This window comes from Pteronotus mesoamericanus, unplaced genomic scaffold, assembly GCF_021234165.1.
Source record: "Pteronotus mesoamericanus isolate MK-2021 breed Mesoamerican mustached bat unplaced genomic scaffold, CSHL_Meso_final contig_55, whole genome shotgun sequence".
Taxonomy (NCBI): Eukaryota; Metazoa; Chordata; class Mammalia; order Chiroptera; family Mormoopidae; genus Pteronotus; species Pteronotus mesoamericanus.
In genome coordinates, this window is record NW_026555198.1 from 2600291 (window position 1) to 2615415 (window position 15125).

The window sequence follows — 15125 nt, forward strand, 5'->3', positions numbered from 1 at the left end:
AGGGGGGGTGACTATTTAATTATGACTTATACAAACCCCATCTTCTGTTAAAAACAACTTGAAGCAGCTCAAGGAGAATGCTGGCAGTAAAGGATCCTTCTGGGGTATTTTGACCACCTCTTATCTATGCCAGGCTTCACTGATGTACTGATTTGTTTATTACCAGCAGACCAACGCTTTTCCTGAATAATGACAAACTAAACTCTAAAGGCCTTGGACCAAGAGAGAAACAATGCACTTCTCTACTGATTCAAAATTAGCAAAACTTAATAGGGGGTTGAGTGCGTCTACTTCTGGTACATGGTACAAAGACACCTGAGTCCAAGCTAGGCTGGCAGCCACACTTCATGCAGGTAGCCTATAAAGATCAGGCAGGATAAGGTCTTAAGACAGAATCACAAGGTGACTGAACTGGGTTGGGCTAGGAGCTCCTGCTGAATGTGACTGAAACATCTTAGAAATGGGCAGCCTCCCCTCTGTATAAAAACATGCTGATTGGGGTCCCATTAACTTTATTTGATGTATGGCCTAAAAAGAACCATTCAATTATGTTTTACCTGTTCCTCCACTTTTACTTTCTCATATTGACTACTCTGAAGCATGTAATGCCAGGCAATGGCAGCTTTGGGGTGCTAGTGAAAAAGTCAAAAACCTTAAAAATGTTTATATTTTCCTTCAGTTCTCAGAGGTGGAAAGGACCTTAGATGTTTAGTTTTGTGTCTTCCCTCTACCTAAAAAAATAAGCAACAGAAAGGGTAAATAGCATGAACAGCAGAGTGAATACCAGAACATAGGTCTCATTTGTACAATTTCATCACCGAATGCGAATGAGAATTCTCTGTTTCAATCTGAAGTACAAGTACAATAACTAGCACAATAAACACACTTTGAAGAGTGTTCATGTTAATATTAACCTCTAGACTGTAGATTATCTAAGGGCAGTGATCTCATGTATAATTCAAGATTTAACTCCAGTTTCTATGACAGGTAACGGTAAGTAATAGACACGCAATAAAGACATGTCGAAGGATTTTTTCTTTGAATGAATATAAAGAGTTTATTCGGTGCGTATTTGGGTATACAACAACAAATATTAAACAACTTTTTTTAATGTTTTTGTGCACAGGACAGAAAACTGCCTGTACATGCTATGTCCACTTTTGGAACACAGATTTTAACAATTATTAATGCACAAAATCTTACATATCATGCAACTCTATGCCAAGATTCCAACTTTCTTCCATGCAACAGATATGAAGATCTAAATGGAAACCTAGCTAAGTCTTAAACACTTTTCCAGAAGCAAGTATAAGTATATGTTGTTTAGGGGTAACCAGTCTTAATATTTCCTTGTACGCAATATTCACGTGCCAGATACAATGACAAAAGGACTCACACACATACAGATAAGACATTTCTTATTTTAACAACACAAAAGACAACATCACAGTTCCACAATTCCTGTCTTTACACAAGAAGCCACAACAATAGTTTAACATGATAACACAAATGGAATTAAGAGAAATCTACACTTGAGGATAATTTTTTTAAAAGTAATCTTTACAGACTGGGGTTGACAACAACTCAATTTCTATGCACAAAATACAGCACAATAACTTGACCAGAATACTACAAATCTAAAAAAAAAAAATGGTAAAATCACAAGAACACTGTTACCTTGAGCCTGAGATGCCAATTCAGATCCAACCCTGAATTTGGTTGATTTGGATTAAGTGACACAGAATCAATAGAACCACTGAATTTCAGAAATCAGAAAGTTGCACTATACCAAAGGAAAGAATACATTTGAATCAAGCGTAGATAGAAAACATTAAGCCAAGAAAACAACACAGTTCACATAATTTTGTTTGCCCCTACAAAACATTTAAGCGGTTAATTTTTTGTTTTGTTTTTGAAGAGCATTTGTGGTCTTTTAAATTTTCTTGCTTGGAGGGCAAATTTTTATCAGCGTTAGTGCTGTGAAATGATTGTGGTTTGTCATTCCCAAAGTATAAGTGAGATCATGAGAAAATTGGGCAGTCCTTCTCCCAGATTTAGTTCACCGATAATGCTTGGCATTGTTTTGCACAAGCTCAATCTAAATTATGGGGCTTTAGTTTGGATGATAAAGTTTACTCCAGATAGAACAGTGAACTCTACCTGTTTGTTTGGTAAACGTCACTGACAAATTTGAACTTTTGGGTGAAGGACTGTCTGCTAGAAGAATTCAACAGCACCTGGAGGTAAGGTTCTGTTACAGAGCCCTTGTTTTGCCCTCACTGGCTACGTTGATTCATTGTGGCTCATGGATTTGCCTCCGTTTAGCACTCCGGAGACACTTCTGCTCTTGGTTGGGGTCCCGCTTCCAGATCGGGAGAACTCCGTGAGATCGTGCAGTGACGGCTCCTTGTACATGGCCACTGAAAAGCATAGAAAGATGGTGTCAAAAAGTTTCAATGGGCACACCATACTGTCCCTCGACTTTTCTTCTGGTTACTAGGCTTCCATGCTTTAGGCCAAACATGAAAAATGCCACTTTCAAGAACTCAGTAGGAAGTGAACTGGATCAGATTAAGCAAAATCTACTCTTGGTGAAGTAGTGTGTAAAGAACTCTAATGCCTAATTTCCATCATTATGGTTATGCATATGAGATGACTGATAAAAATGAATTTAATAAAGCTCTTAGAAGTTTAAATATGATCTAGAGCATGTTGTGCAAGCCAAATACTAAAATTTAAAACATTTAAAAATACTGATTTCTATCATGCTTTAAATTGAAATTCCCAGTGTCTAGATGTTAGCACAATACCTAATGTAAGAAATGGTAAATACTATTGTTATGCTGTAAATAACAGTACTAGCTTATGTTTATGGAGCACTTACTATGTGCTACATAATGTTCTAAGTGCTTTGCATTCATTATCTCTTTTAATGCGCATAAGAATCCTCTGAAGAACCTACTCTCATCCATACTTTACAGACAAGGAGCTTGAGGCACGCACATGTGGACAGTCTTCCCACGACCATCCAGTTAGTAAAGGGTAAAGCTGGGATTTGAATCCAAGTAGCCTGGATCCAGAAAATGTGCCGTGGAGCAGTGCTAGGCTGGCTGACCAGGCAGCCTGCCCTACTCAAACCCCCAAGGCTAAACTCAGGCCAGTAACCTCTTGGAGGTCTTGCTCTGCTTTGCCTGCATTTTCTATTCCTTTTCTACCATGTCTCACTACTTCTAACACATTCCTACATTCTGTAGCCCACCCCTATCATTCATCCTTCCTAAGTTGCTAGTAATCTGCTAAAATGACTGGAAAATAAAACTGTAAATGAAAATTATTGGGACTATATTGTTGGGCTGTTATGGAACTTCTGAGGATCTTTCCAATAAGTGTTAAGTATACATACATTTAAGCATCTTTTTTTCTGCCCAGGGACCATTTTGGCATAATTTGGGGTTCTTGGCTGTCCTTAGTTAGCAATTAAACTACTTTCCCTGAGTAAGGTGTTATTATATGTAAAATGGAAATATACTATGGAAAAATTAAAATCAGGAGATTAGATGGTATTGTTGATGCTTTAATGTTTTTAAGTGTTTAAAATGTTACTAAATTTTTGTATAAATGCCATAATGGAGAATTATGTCCCATTTTCAAAGGTGTGATAAAAGACTGATTTAGCCCTAGCTGGTGTGCGTTGACCAGTGGATTGAATGCTAGGCTGAGAACGAAAGGGTTGTGGGTTTGATTCCCAGTGTAGGGCACACGCCCAGGTTGCAGGCCAGGTCCCCAGCAGGGGGCGCGCAAGATGCAACCACACTTTGATGTTTCTCTCCCTCTCTTTCTCCCTCCCTTCCCCTCTCTAAAAATAAATAAATACAATCTTTAAAAAAAGACATTTGAATACTTACTCATTTAATCCACAGTCTGTAATATGCAGCTTACCTTTCAGTGGTTTGGGCAGAAAGTGGGCTGCAGGCTTGTTTTTCTTCACATGGTTCCCTTTCATGATCTCTCCTTCTTTGTTCAGACCCAGATACCACCCTCGGCCTGACTGCTGCTGACGGTATATCATCGATGAATATGTCACGTAATAGTTTTCAAACACGGATTCTTTGAATTTGCATTCAGGTGTGAAATGTTCCTACAAGAAAAATAAATAAACTAAAGCTCCATATTTATAGCAATAGATATCATGGAGAACCATGTGGTATTTCCCTTTGGAAGGACATACTTGGTTAAAGCTTTTACGACCAGTGTTCTAGTTTAATAGCATAAACTATTATCACTGGAAAACAAGACTATGTGTAACATTTTCTATGATGTTTTGGAAAAATCACTAAGTGCAAGTGTTACTAATCAATGATTAACTCTCTTTGCAATAAGGTAATGGAAAAATAAGAACCACCCACATAAGTGTAATATATCAGACAAATTCAAGAGCCAAAAATTGAAAAGACAAGCCTAAAGCTGTCACATGGAGCATAGTTCCCTTTGGGATTAAATATGAGGAAATAAACATTCAGTCCTTGTATTTAATTTTCATAGATTCTCCAGTTATTATAAACTATAAGTTTCAATTGCCCAAGGCTGAAGTCTATGTTAGAATGCTAGCTGCCTATATTTCTTAAAGGATGCTACAAAGAAAGACTTCCATTTACTGTTAGGTAAACCAAATTGATTTTTTTTTAGATCATTGAACCTTGACTTTAAAAAAAATGTTCCTCCTCACCCCAACCTTGCTTTACAGTAACATTTACAAGCAAATCAATATAGAAGCAAGGAATTTACAGTAATTCCAGAAGCAGACATGACAGATCAGCCCAGGGGACTTTCAACCTTGGAATGTGATATTCTGCCATATGCTTGGCCATGTTTTCTTTGGACTTGCTCATACAAATGAAGGATTCCTGACCCAACTGACTATTTCACAAGCAAAAACAGGAACAGAAAACCTTTCAAGTTTTGTGTATGTGCATGTATGCCATAAACAACTATTAAAAAGGCCATTTGTAAGCAAAATGAAATGAACAGCAAATTTTAATTCCTAAGGCCTTTTGTGGGTGGTGGCGAAGGCGGAGAGGACGCTCTGAAGGCTGCGGGCCCGCTGCGCGAGTACGAGGCGGCAGGCGCTGCCGCCCCCTAGGTGCCCCACACCGCCCTTCTCCCGCATGCGCATCTTTGCACCCAACCCTGTCGTTGCCAAGTCCTGCTTCTGGTACTTCGTATCTCAACTGAAGAGGGTGAAGAACTCTTCAAGGGGAACCGTCTACTGTGGGCAAGTGTTCGACAAATCCCCACTTCGGGTGAAGAACCTTGGTATGTGGCCGTGCTACGACTGCCGCAGCGGGACCCGCAACACGTACCAGGAGTACGGCGACCTGACCACCGCAGGCGCCGTCACCCTGTGCTAGGGGGACTTGGGGGCCCGGCCCGTGCCCGCGCCCACTCAATCCAGATCACGAAGGTGGAGGACACTGCAGCCAGCAAGCGCCGCCGGCCGGCAGTCAGGCAGTTCCATGACTCCAAGATCAAGTTCCCGCTGCCCCGCCGGTCCTTCCTCGCCAGCGCAAGCCAGGCTTGACCACCAAGAGGCCCAACACCGTCTTTTAGATGCAGGGCCTCCCTGTCCTCTCGGGTACCAAATAAAGTCCTCGGGAAAACCAGGGTGCTCAGAAAAAAAATTAATCCTAAATGATCCATAGAGTACCAAAGGGTCCACTTGGGGTGGAAGATAATGAAGAAAGTGCTGACTGAGCTACATGTGACAGTGGCACCAAGGAAGGTTTTAGATTTTTGCTCAATTGCTGAGATGTTATCAGGGATACCTTTTGATAAAACCCTAAAATAAACCATCTTGTAAAAATACTCCAAGTTTTCTGGACAGCAGTCTTTTCCTAGCAATGCCTCCATGGTCCTAACTTCCTTCGCTTTCATATGAGATAATCATTCTAAGCAACACATACTACACCTCAGTACCAGGGGCTGAAGTGCTGAGTCACTTACAAAAAGAGGCGCAGATGGCTCTAATTGAGGCTGCCTTTGTCTGAAAGTTAAACAATTGAACATTTTTTTTTCTCAGAACCCACAAAATCTGTTTCACTCAGTAATCTCACTGATTCCTATATGGCCTGGAATCAGCTTTTGGGTTTATTTCTGCCTGGGGCATACTTGATAGATCCTCAGTAGATTCATCAAAATTCAACCTACCCAAGACGAAACATACTTCCAAGAAAATTATCATGTGATAGGCACCAAAGCATTCTAATGATGGGCTGTGAAAACTCCTCTTTCTAGGATTCTTAACATGGGGAAAGCCAAGGAATGCCTACAAAGAAATTTGACTCAATGTTTCCGCATTCCTTCTAGTGATGAGGACAACTGCACAGAATGTTGCTGAAATTCACTGGGAATTAAATTACAATTAGGGGGGAAAATCCCTTTGTTGGAGAGCGATGTTAATTTTGTAAAGAGCCAGAAACCACTTGAAAATAAATTTGATAAGTAACACATATGACTTAGGCAAGTGATTCTGTTATAGCCATATCAACATACTGTATACTGAATACAGTATGTTGCATTCTACAAAATGATGAGATGGGAATCATTGTGTGCTCTAAAGCGGGTCCCCAAAGAGGCTGCACTTAATGTCTTGTGTGATCGCAGCATGCACGCATACATGCATTCATTCATTCATTCATTCATTCATGTGCATTTTCTGCCAATCCATTATATGCCTGGGTGATATTAAAAATTCATAAGTAAATAGGATATGGCCTCAGGGAGATTACCATACATTTTCAGGAGTAAGACATACACAAATAACCCAGACACAGGTTTTGCTGCTGTTAAATACAGAAAGGGAGGCATAAAGGAGGTGTTGTGTGAGAACAGAGGAAGTCTGACTTAATTGTGATTGGGGGACCAGGGAGTGGTGGTCTTCACAGAGAGGATGCCATTGTAGCTGAGCCTTGAAGGACGGGTAGGGATTCAAAAAGAAAAAGGAGAACAATATTTGAAGCACAGAGCCACAGTTCCTCTAACCTCCACTTCTGGGTCCCCCATTTCAGCAATTAAGAGTCCACCATTCTGGCAAATGATCACACTTCAAACTTCAGGGGACCTTGATGTTCTTCCACATACTTTCCAGTCCATGATTTTGACCTTCCATTCCCATTGCCACTGCTCTAGTCTGTGCCCTTATTACCTCTTCACTGGCTTGCTCTAGTGGTTTCCTAACTGGCCTCTCCTCTTCTGCTAAAAGATTTCGCTCCTAACACAAAGTGCCCTTCCTCAGGAACTTTTGATGGTTTCACCATGCCTCTAGTAAAAATCTCTACTTGAGGTTGCATTTAAAATTTCCACAGTTCAGTCGCAACAATGCCTTCAGTTTCATCCTCTACCACAGAATGGCGTGTCTTTGTGTCTTTCCAGATTCCATTAATTTCCTTTGTTCAGAATGTCATTCTTCTCTCTCTCTACCTACTGGCTTTACCCTCATCCCTCAAGGCTTTTCTCAAATATGACTGCTTCTGGAATCATATCTGATATTTTCCAGTCAGGGTACTTGTATTTGTGTTCCCACAAACTCTAGCTAGTCTCCAGCTTGGCCCTGTAACTCGGGCACATGCCTGATTGGCTCCAAATGGCAGGAGACTTATTTTTGAATCCATCTTCTATTTTCATAAATGACTGGTCATATTGCCTCGCACACAGCAGACCACCTGATTATTGTCCCCAAAATTTGAATTTCAGAGATTCAGATTTAAGTATTGCAAATTCCAGGATTCAGAAGTATCAACTAGTAAAAAGTCTGCAAGGAATTTCCCTAATGCCATATAATGAAATAAGCTGCATGTAGAAAGAGACTGTGCTTGCATGACTTAGTATCTGTTACAAATTACAGATACTACTCAGATACTAGCACCTACAACATTAGGAGGAAAAATGTGGCGATTGTTACAACTATTGAAAAAAATGGCAAGGAAGGACTCAATGAACTGAATGCTTTGTCACATCCTGGCAATCTCTTAAGTCATCACCACTAAATCTGGACTAAAGAACTCATAGAGAGGGCGAAAAATGAGACCAAAAAAAGATTGTTGAAACAACCAAAGGAGTGCTCTGTTCTCTGTGTCACACTGTCATTTTATCCAGTGTTGAATGAGTAGGCAGAAGAGCCTTGATTTTTATGATGTGTGAAAAAAGGAACATCCCACCCAATACAGGAAGGGTCCCCAAAGAAAAGGGGGTGCAATGGCATTTGTCAATGTCTCAGCAGTGATTCATATTAATAACAGAAATTGGATTTGACCCTAATTAGGGAAGCCTTATTCAGAGGATACCAGCTAGACATATGGCAAGGAACTGACCTCCTTTGATCAGTCTGGAGATGATTATTAGTGCTGTTGAAGAAGGTACCATAGTGGCCTTAACACACCGAAGGCACTCATTAGAGGTGGCAATCACTGTGCTCAGTATTTACTATGCATTGAATAAATACCTGCTATCATAATGAATGAATTAAAAAGATGCCAAGCATTTCCTGAACAGTCACTAAGAAATTACTTGTCATGAGTACAAAAGAAAGGTGCTTTATATCTTATAACTTTTTATGCATGGATTTCTTCTAAAAATTGTTTATGTCTTCCATATCTATATTCTTTCCAGAGAAATAGCATCCTATTAGTTCATGAAATAGTCAATCTCTATTCCCCTTAAAGTTCAAAGTTAGTTCTTTCTTAGTAAATATTGAACCTTTTGTGTGTTATGTGTTTAAAGTTTCATTTTTTTCTGGGTTATTTATGAAATACTTTCTACTTTTTTATGGAATGTATTGGGGGTGATGATGGTTAATAAAATTATACAGGTTTCAAGTGTACAATGCTATAGTGCATCATCTGTATATTGTACTGTATGTTCACCACCCCAAGTTTCCTTTGGTCACCATTTAGGTCCCCTTGACCCTCCTTCAACCCCACCCCCACACACAACCTTTTCCCCCTGGCAATCACCAAACTGTTGTCTGTATCTGTTTTTTCTTAATGCCTTCACCTTTTTCACATACCCCTGCCAATATCCCTCCCCTCTGACAGCTGTCAGTCTATCCTCTGTATCTATGAGTCTGTTTCTATTTTGTTATACAAGGGGGACCCAACCAAAACAGAATTTATTTATAAAAAAAAACCGTGCACTTATTCTTACATGTTTAAACTTCAGTCACCTTCAAAGTACTCTCCATTTGATACAATGTATCTATTAAGACATTGTTTCCACTGCTCAAAACAGTTTCTGAACTCGTTGATTTTGATGCCTTTTAGTGCTTCTGCCATTTTTTGTCTCATTTCTTCTACATCAGCAAAATGTTTCCCTTTGAAGATTATTTTCATTCAGGGAAACAAAAAAAAAAGAGTTGTGCAGAGCAAGATCAGGTGAATAGGGAGGGTGGGGCATGGAGTCATGCCATTTTTGGTCAAAAACTGCTGAACACTCAGCACGGTATGGGGATATGCGCTCATAAATCACCCATCATGAAATGGGCAAATGTGTTGAAAGAGTTTTCCATAAAAATTCACTGAAGCCAAATGCAGCCTCTCACAACAACGCCAGCTGATACCAATACAGATGGGTTCCTGGAACATTCACCTAGTGGGGGAAGCCTGTACTACAAGGGGACCCGCCCTCCAGAAGGTAATTCTGGGTGGTTGTTTTTTTTTTTTTTTTGAGCCTCTCCTCGTAAACTAAGTGAAAGTACATGGTGCTCATCTCTCTCAGACTGGCTTATTTCACTTAACATAATACTCTGCAGGTCATGAACATTGAACCTTTAATTCTAAGAAATCCATGCCAGATAGTTACCATGATCATATTTTAGATAGGAAATCAGGATTCTACATTTCCAGAATGATCATAATCCAGAAGCAAAATCTAACACTTTCTTTTTCTTTCTTTTTTTTTTCCCCACCAATTTACTTACTATTAAGGGGAAGTAGTTATTTGGAGGTTGAAATATCACCAGTGACAGGAAAACATTTGAAACCTTTGATATCAGGTCAATAGGACATATTGGAGAATACTTACAGCCACAAATGGTAGTGGTCAGCTGCCCTTTTCAGCACACCTTAGACCTCCACACGGACTTTGGGAGGTAAGTGAAGATGTTAATACAACCAGTAATGTTATTTGCAAATAACTGCCAGATCCATTGCTGTGCCACAAAACATCTTTGTCCCAGAAGAAAAAGCTTTGGACCTATGTACATTACTATTCTCTGTTAGGGTCAGAAGAAGCAATAGTGCCCTGGGTTGCCTCTGGCACTGAGGGCAAAGGATGGGGAGGGTACAATGGCTCTCTGGCATCAAAAACTGGAGCCAGGCCAGAAGAACAATGGGCTGTGATGGTGGCCTCCCTGAAGGTAGATATTTAAGGGCCATGTCACTCAGCAGGGAATGTGTAAGTACATTCTCAGTCAACATAAGCCGAAAGGTGAGGGCTAAAAAATATCCGTATATCATTTAGGCCATATCAGTGCTCTAAACACACCTGCAATACCAAAGACACACACCATGACTAGATTTCTTCCTGATTAAGAGAAGTAATTTGGAAAACATAGACCTTAATAGCAGGTTTTCCCTACTGCCGCCCACTTTGTATTTTCAGCTGTACTCCCACTGATATGCTGGCAATGTTTCACTTGAGTCCGTTATCTTAGTGGGATGGCACACTGAGGATTGCCATGAATATTGTAAATGTTTCCTCTTAACACATGTCCATCAAAAGGAATGTTTTTCTTACGTGGGCTGCACTGATTTCCTTGGATCTCGAGAGAGCAACAGAGCCTACTGAGGATATCCCTACATAAAATGGCACCACTGCAACCCGAGATGTTGAACAAAGCCTGAGATAACAGTATGCACAGTAAGTATAGTCTTTCATATATGTTTATGCCATGCCAAGTGCATACACCCTGGTATAGATTAATACTTCTCATACATTTTTGTTTTATTCAGACGTAACATTTTGTAAAGCAGGCATCACAGAACGAAAAACAAAAACAGTTTATGAGTGGGCATTTAAAGAAACTTTAAAAAATGAACCTAGTAATTTCCTCTTTTCAGCAGGTTCTATAAACATATTATAATTAGTCTTTCCCTCCCTTTAAGCCGCTCCCCTCCTTCCCTTTCCTGTCTTCCAGTCACATTTTCAGTAGCCTGGCGATCCAATTAATTTAACAATTACTGCCAATAGCAGGGGTCACTCTCAATTCTTAGCTGTGTTCTGATGACAATTAATTTTAGAGATTTCAAGTTAGCACGTTATTTAAGCTGGGCTGAGTTGTGTGCCTCAATTATTCCCCAGCCCAATGAAAATAATATGCAGATTAAAATTAGATTTTCAATTCTAACCTTAAAATATAAACCATACCCACAGGGGTGACACTGTAACTATCTATATTCTCTATATAGGTTCCCCTCTATCAGTGATTTCAAAACCCAAGATTAATTATTATATTCAGGACTTTGATGTTCCCTTCCAGGGTATATTTGATGTGCATGAACTTCATTATTATAAGATCAAAGCATGGGAAGGGAGAGGTTAGGGGAGAGGGAACCAACCCTCACCCAGTGCGCTGTATCTAAGCAAAATTATTAATTCATGATAAACAGAGGATGGTTTCTTTACTCAGATATCCTCTGGACTGTGGGATACTTGAGGACAGCTCTTAGTGTAAGGCCTGGCTTATAGCCAATGGTCAAAACACATGTGATGGAATAAATAAATGGAAGAATGAAATATCATATAAAGAGAGCTTGAAAGCTCCCTTGTACAAATACAATAGGGGTTAAGTGTGGCACTGTATGAACAGAGGGCTGTTTTACAGTAAAGAGTGACAAGTTAGAACTTGTCTTTGAGGGTAGAAAGAGTAGGTGATAAAAGCAGGAAAGCTGCCTACAGAAAAATTCAATTTAAAAAACTGCAGAGGGAGGGAATAACAAAGACAAAACAGAGCTTCAGCTGTGAGAATAAAGAGATTTCCTGTTAACCAAGTATAAAGCATTAAGCTTATATTGTTGATGTTTGGGTCTGCAAACAGCTAAACATTTCAGTTAAATTAATTACCTTGATTCTTGTGAAATGGGGGGAAAACCTACCAGCCTGCTGACCTTACTGCATTTGTTGTATGAGGATCCAGTGAGATGATGTATGTGAAAGAAGCTCTGAAAATTGTAAAGCTCCAGAGCCATGAAATGTGGAATTCCTTCTGATAATGCATGCCTAAAAAACGAGAGCTAAATAAATAAATAAACACATAAATACACCCTCTTGTTTCCAATGTTCTTTTTCACTATGGAATCAATTTACAAAGAAAGGGTCTGACTGCATGTGTTTTATTAACATGGAAGCATAGAAATTCTGCCAAAAAAAAAATTAGGACTGCACATGAAATACGTTCTGCATTCAGTGTTCTCCTCCAAGCTTGGTTCCCAGAAAACTGTTTTGCCTCCTTTCATTTTTCATTTCTGCCTGCAGTAGGCTGCGAGGCTCAAGTGCTCCAAGCCACAGCACCAAAGAAACAGAGTGCTTTAAAATGGGCTTCATGAAATACCACACAACAAAGTGACTTAAATGTACACATGTTAATTAGCAACCATTTGTAAAGAAACTTGCAAATTATAATTAAGAATGTGCACATGGGATTATTTTTCCTTATATGGTCACCATGAAATTCCTTGGTAGCAATTTTATATTCCAAGGTATTTCATGGACATGTTAATTTACCTTATGCTGGCCCCACAAAATATGTCAGCACAGTATTGCTTTTTCTCCTCAATTCTTCACAAACAAAGATGAAAAAAAATATTAAGGAGTCTATCAACCAATGGCCTGTTTAAAACAGAATCAGGATGCAGACATGACCATATTTTAGCCCTGGAGTTGATTTTTAGTCCTTTGTATTGGCTTGTTCTGGATTTTCACATATTTCCGTAAAGCAGTCTCATGCAATGGATTATTCTCAGGCTGGCAAATTTTATACAGTGATTTGTTTTATAAAACACACTGAAATAAGCTAGAAAAAAAGCAGGAGACAAAACAAAAATAATGCATCCCTTACACAGCCTAAGAGGGATTATTTGTGTTGTGATATAAAAATTATATGATCCAAAGGCCTCACTCAGCTCCAAACCTGGTCAGGCAAACACATTTTAAATGAGAGTAACTTGTGGAGATTTGTAACAAAGGAGAGTGACAGGCCACATGTCTCCAACGTTGTGTATTTGGCCCAAGATGACATTCATATGACCCAAATCTTGTGGAAGAATAAAGATTGTTTAGGCACTCCAATTAGGTGGCAGAAGATGTACTTTGTCTTATGTAAGATGTTTGTGGAGGGAGTGTATGACCATTGTGTTATTTAAAAAAAATCTTACTAGGGAACCTCGCTGTTAAACAATCTCATTGTGGGAAAGTTTGTTTTGTTTTGTTTTGTTTTTTTAAGTGAAGAATACTTCTCTAAAGTGAGTAACTCCCTAAAACTTTTTTGGTCTATTGTGAGTATTAAATCTGGATGTTGGGTTTTCTTATAGCAAGGCTGACCTATTGTGTTTTTTTTTAATATAATCTTTATTGTATTTTTCCCATTTATTCCTTTTATACCCACCTCCCCCCTGTTTTTGAAAGAGTAATCAAATATCATAAATGATTTCTAAAAATAAACTTTCCTGTCTTTTGGCTGGTTACTGGAATTAATTTGTGCCCATTGTATAAATATTATGTTACTATCATACTTTCTAACTAGTGGCAGTACTCTTCTGTGTGATAACTTCAGAACAGAATCAATCCACCTGCAAAGGAATGATTTTGGAAGTACTTTTAGTCAGCAAGAGAATAATCAAAGTAGGTTGTATCTTTTAAAATAATCATTCAAGCTCCTATGTGAAAATTCAAAGCCCGAGAACTCTGAAAACTTTTCTCAGAGATCCAACAAACTCTAACTTAAGGGAGAAAGATTTTTTCCTTGTAGATCAATGGGAAAAAATCCTGGCAATTTAGTTGAACTATTAAAAATAAAATCATCCCTGGCTGGTGTGGCTCAGTGGATTGAGTGCCAGCCTGTGAACCAAAGGGTCCCTGATTTGATTCCCAGTCAGGGCACATGCCTGGGTTGCGGGCCAGGTCCCCAGTAGGGGGTGCACGAGGTGCAACCACACACTGGTGTTTCTCTTCCTCTTTCTCCCTCCCTCCCTTGTGTTCTGTCTAAAACTAAACAAAAATAAAATCTCTAAAAATAAAATAAAGTAAAATCAGCCCTGGCTGATGTGGCTCAGTGGATGGAGCGCTGGCCTGCAGACTGGGTCCCGGTTGGGGGGACAGTGTGTGAGAGGCAACCAAATGATGTTTCTCTGGCACATTGCTGTTTTCTCTCCCCCTCTTGCTCCCTCTTTCCCCCTCTCTTTAAAAATAAAAAAATAGAGGGAACCCTTTTCACGAAGATGGCGCCAAAAGCTAAGAGGGAAGGCCCTGCCCCTTCTAAAGCTGAAGCCAAGGCAAAAGCTTAGAAAGCAAAGAAAGCAGTGCTAAAAGGCGTCCACGGCCACAAAAAAAGAAGATCTGCATGTCTCCCTCCTTTCGGAGGCCTAAGACACTGCGACTCCGAAGGCAGCCTCAATATCCTCGGAAGAGCGCTCCCAGGAGAAACAAGCTTGACTATGCCATCAAGTTCCCGGTGACTACGGAGTCAGCCATGAAGAAGAGAGAAGACAATAATCCACTTGTGTTCACTGCGGATGTCAAGGCCAACAAGCACCAGGTCAAACAGGCTGTGAAGAAGCTGTATGATGTCAATGTGGCCAAGGTCAACACCCTGATCAGGCCTGATGGGGAGAAGAAGGCGTATGTTCGACTGGCTCCAGACTATGATGCTTCGGATGTTGCCAACAAAATTAGGATCATCTAAACTGAGTCCAGGTGGCTAATTCTAAATATAAAAATGTTATACTAAAAATAAATAAATAAATAAAATATTTTAGACAGAAAAAATAAAAATAAAATCATAGCAATTTTGGTGCATAGCATGTTCTAGTACTTCAGGAAATATTGAGGATTGAAATTTTCATTTGTATTGGATAGTG

At 39.6% G+C, this 15125-nt stretch overlaps 1 protein-coding gene and 1 pseudogene across 4 annotated transcripts in view; one reads left to right on the forward strand and one right to left on the reverse strand.

Moving 5' to 3' along the window:
• Positions 1-1030: 1030 nt before the first annotated feature.
• Positions 1031-15125, reverse strand: part of FGF13 (fibroblast growth factor 13) — a 497959-nt gene continuing 483864 nt past the window's right edge. For all 4 annotated transcript variants that reach the window (XM_054579559.1, XM_054579560.1, XM_054579562.1 and 1 more), the window contains 2 exons: positions 3940-4138; positions 1031-2420 (listed from right to left, as the gene is read on the reverse strand). In XM_054579559.1, coding sequence (XP_054435534.1) covers positions 2284-2420; positions 3940-4138 — 336 coding nt within the window. In that variant the 3' untranslated portion in view covers positions 1031-2283. The remainder of the gene's footprint in view (positions 2421-3939; positions 4139-15125) is intronic.
• On the forward strand, positions 4200-5607 carry LOC129075477 (60S ribosomal protein L18a-like; annotated as a pseudogene).